Consider the following 2,144-nt stretch of genomic DNA (forward strand, 5'->3'; position numbering starts at 1 on the left):
ATGGAAGCAAAAGTAAGAGAGCTTAGCAAACTGTCAGAAGAGATGGTGGTGCCAATTCTAACAAGGTTGTCTCCCAAATCTCTGATGCGATTCAAGTGCGTACACAAGTCGTGGTATAATCTTATCAACAATCCCAGCTTCGTAGACAAGCACATCATGACCTCCGATCGCAACAACCACTCCACATCCATCCTTTGCAAGCGTTTTATCCTCAAGGATGTCAGCTCTGAAGAGAAGGAAATTGTATACTCATTGATAACTTTTTACAATGATAATTCTGGTGATGAGCATATCACTGTCGAAGACATAGACATTCCAAGTTCTATGGGTGTATCGACGAGAGGCCAATTTGTTGGGAATGAGCTTGAAGCAGTATTTCGTATTGATAAAGGACATTGTCAAGGGCTTATTTGTCTCTCTGATGCTTGGAACACTATTTTATGGAATCCAGCAACCAAAGAATTCAAGGTTCTTCCCCAGTCATGCATTCCGGATGCGAACATGAATTGTGTAGGATTTGGGTATGACCCCAAATCTAAAGATTACAAAGTTGTCAGTATTAGACAAGACGAACTAGGAAATGAAGATGCCCGTATTGTTATTTATCCTCCTAGGGTAGAAGTATATACGTTGGGAACGGATTCGTGGAGAGAAATCAAGACATATAATCTAGAGAGAGAAGTTACAAACTTGTGGCCGGAATCCTTCCAATTGTACTACAAGGGATTCTGTTATTGGATTGGACGTGAACAACGAAAGGAATTTCTCTCCCAATATGCTATAGTTGAAGGTGAAGATGAATGGGTTCGGTATATGATCACTTTCTTTGATACCACTAATGAAGTATTTGATCACATACTACTTCCGAATTGCTTATACCAACAAGAAGAGCAGTTTTCTGATATGCACGTTATTGTGTGGAAAGAAACCACAGCTCTCTTTGGTTCGTACCGAATTGGTGGTCCGGATGCATATGGGTTATGGGTAATGGATAATCTGGGTTGCGTTGAGGTTTCTTGGACAAAACACGTAACCTTAGAAGTTGTAGAAGGAATTAAGAAGGATTTGGAATTCTGGAAGAGTGATGAGATACTTATGATCGCCACAGATGGACGTATAGCCTCATACAATATTAGTACCAAAAAGATTAATTATCTTTCCATTGATAGTATCTATCCAGAGTACTCTGAAGCTGTTGTTTGTTTGAACAGTATAGTTTCCATAAATAGAAGGCAATAAGCTTAATACCTACTAGAGTTATGTTAGAGATCTTTTATGTTTTGTCGAATGTGTTCAGCTATACAGCTCAAAAAAGCTCCAACAAAGTCGAAGCGAGAAACCTAGAAAGTAGAAACAACCAGACTTTCCCATGCCCGTCTGGCGGCGCGTCCACGGGATGTTGTTGTCGGACGGGTGACTCGTTTAGTCGTTTATCTTAGTCCATCAGGCGAGCTACATCAAGATTGGGGCCAAAGCAGGAGGCTAGGAACACAAGCGTCGACTGCGTCGTGTTCGGGAGGATTAGGATTGCAGAGGCGTGCCTCATTGTTCGTTTCCGATCGCATTTCAGCGGAGAATACGAGAAAGGGGGAAGCCGCGATTAAATGCTTGTGTTTGGTCGGGGCGATAATACTAAGGCGGATTGTCGTAGTTGTTGCCCTTGTCTTGAGGAGTAGGAAAGCTGATGGTCGGAGTATGTAGTGGTTCTGGTTTCGAGTTGAGATCAGGATCCAAGGAGATCCGGTTGACAAAGTCAGTTGGCGGCCAAGTGATGCGACGTGATCCGCTTGAGGCCGAGGTGCAGTCCCGATGTGGGCAAAATCCAACCCTTACGGTGAATTGTTTAATTGGGTTTCAAGGCTTTTGGGCCTGTCCTAGGCTGCTGGACTTTTTCTAGTGGGCAAAATTTTCATATTCTTAAGTTTTTAGCCCAAATAGGGCACATATGTTTTTATCTTATGTTGTTTATTAGATTTTAGGGAAAATGACCAAATGCACAAAAACAGCTAAACTAAAGCCATCCTAATGAAAAAAGTTTATCATAGCTCATTCCAATAAATCTAAATAAAAAGATGACTATATCCCTATTCTAAATTATTTACACTAACCACCATATCAAATCTAAACAACTCTCTCTCTCTCTC

General features: G+C 41.4%; 1 protein-coding gene across 1 annotated transcript; it reads left to right on the forward strand.

The window, feature by feature from the left end:
- Positions 1 to 1,604, forward strand: LOC101310725 (F-box/kelch-repeat protein At3g06240-like). The gene is made up of 2 exons (XM_004304844.1): positions 1 to 1,197; positions 1,440 to 1,604. The coding sequence occupies exons 1-2, from the start codon at positions 1 to 3 to the stop codon at positions 1,602 to 1,604; spliced, it is 1,362 nt and encodes a 453-aa protein (XP_004304892.1).
- Positions 1,605 to 2,144: the final 540 nt, after the last annotated feature.

Source organism: Fragaria vesca, linkage group LG6 (assembly GCF_000184155.1).
Source record: "Fragaria vesca subsp. vesca linkage group LG6, FraVesHawaii_1.0, whole genome shotgun sequence".
Taxonomy (NCBI): domain Eukaryota; kingdom Viridiplantae; phylum Streptophyta; class Magnoliopsida; order Rosales; family Rosaceae; genus Fragaria; species Fragaria vesca.

Excerpts from the sequence above, each read along its gene's own strand:
- LOC101310725 (XM_004304844.1), top strand. The coding sequence starts at position 1 with ATGGAAGCAAAAGTAAGAGAGCTTAGCAAACTGTCAGAAGAGATGGTG. Across the intron at positions 1,198-1,439 it reads CAGAGTACTCTGAAGCTGTT|TCCATCAGGCGAGCTACATC; the intron begins GTTTGTTTGAAC and ends CGTTTATCTTAG.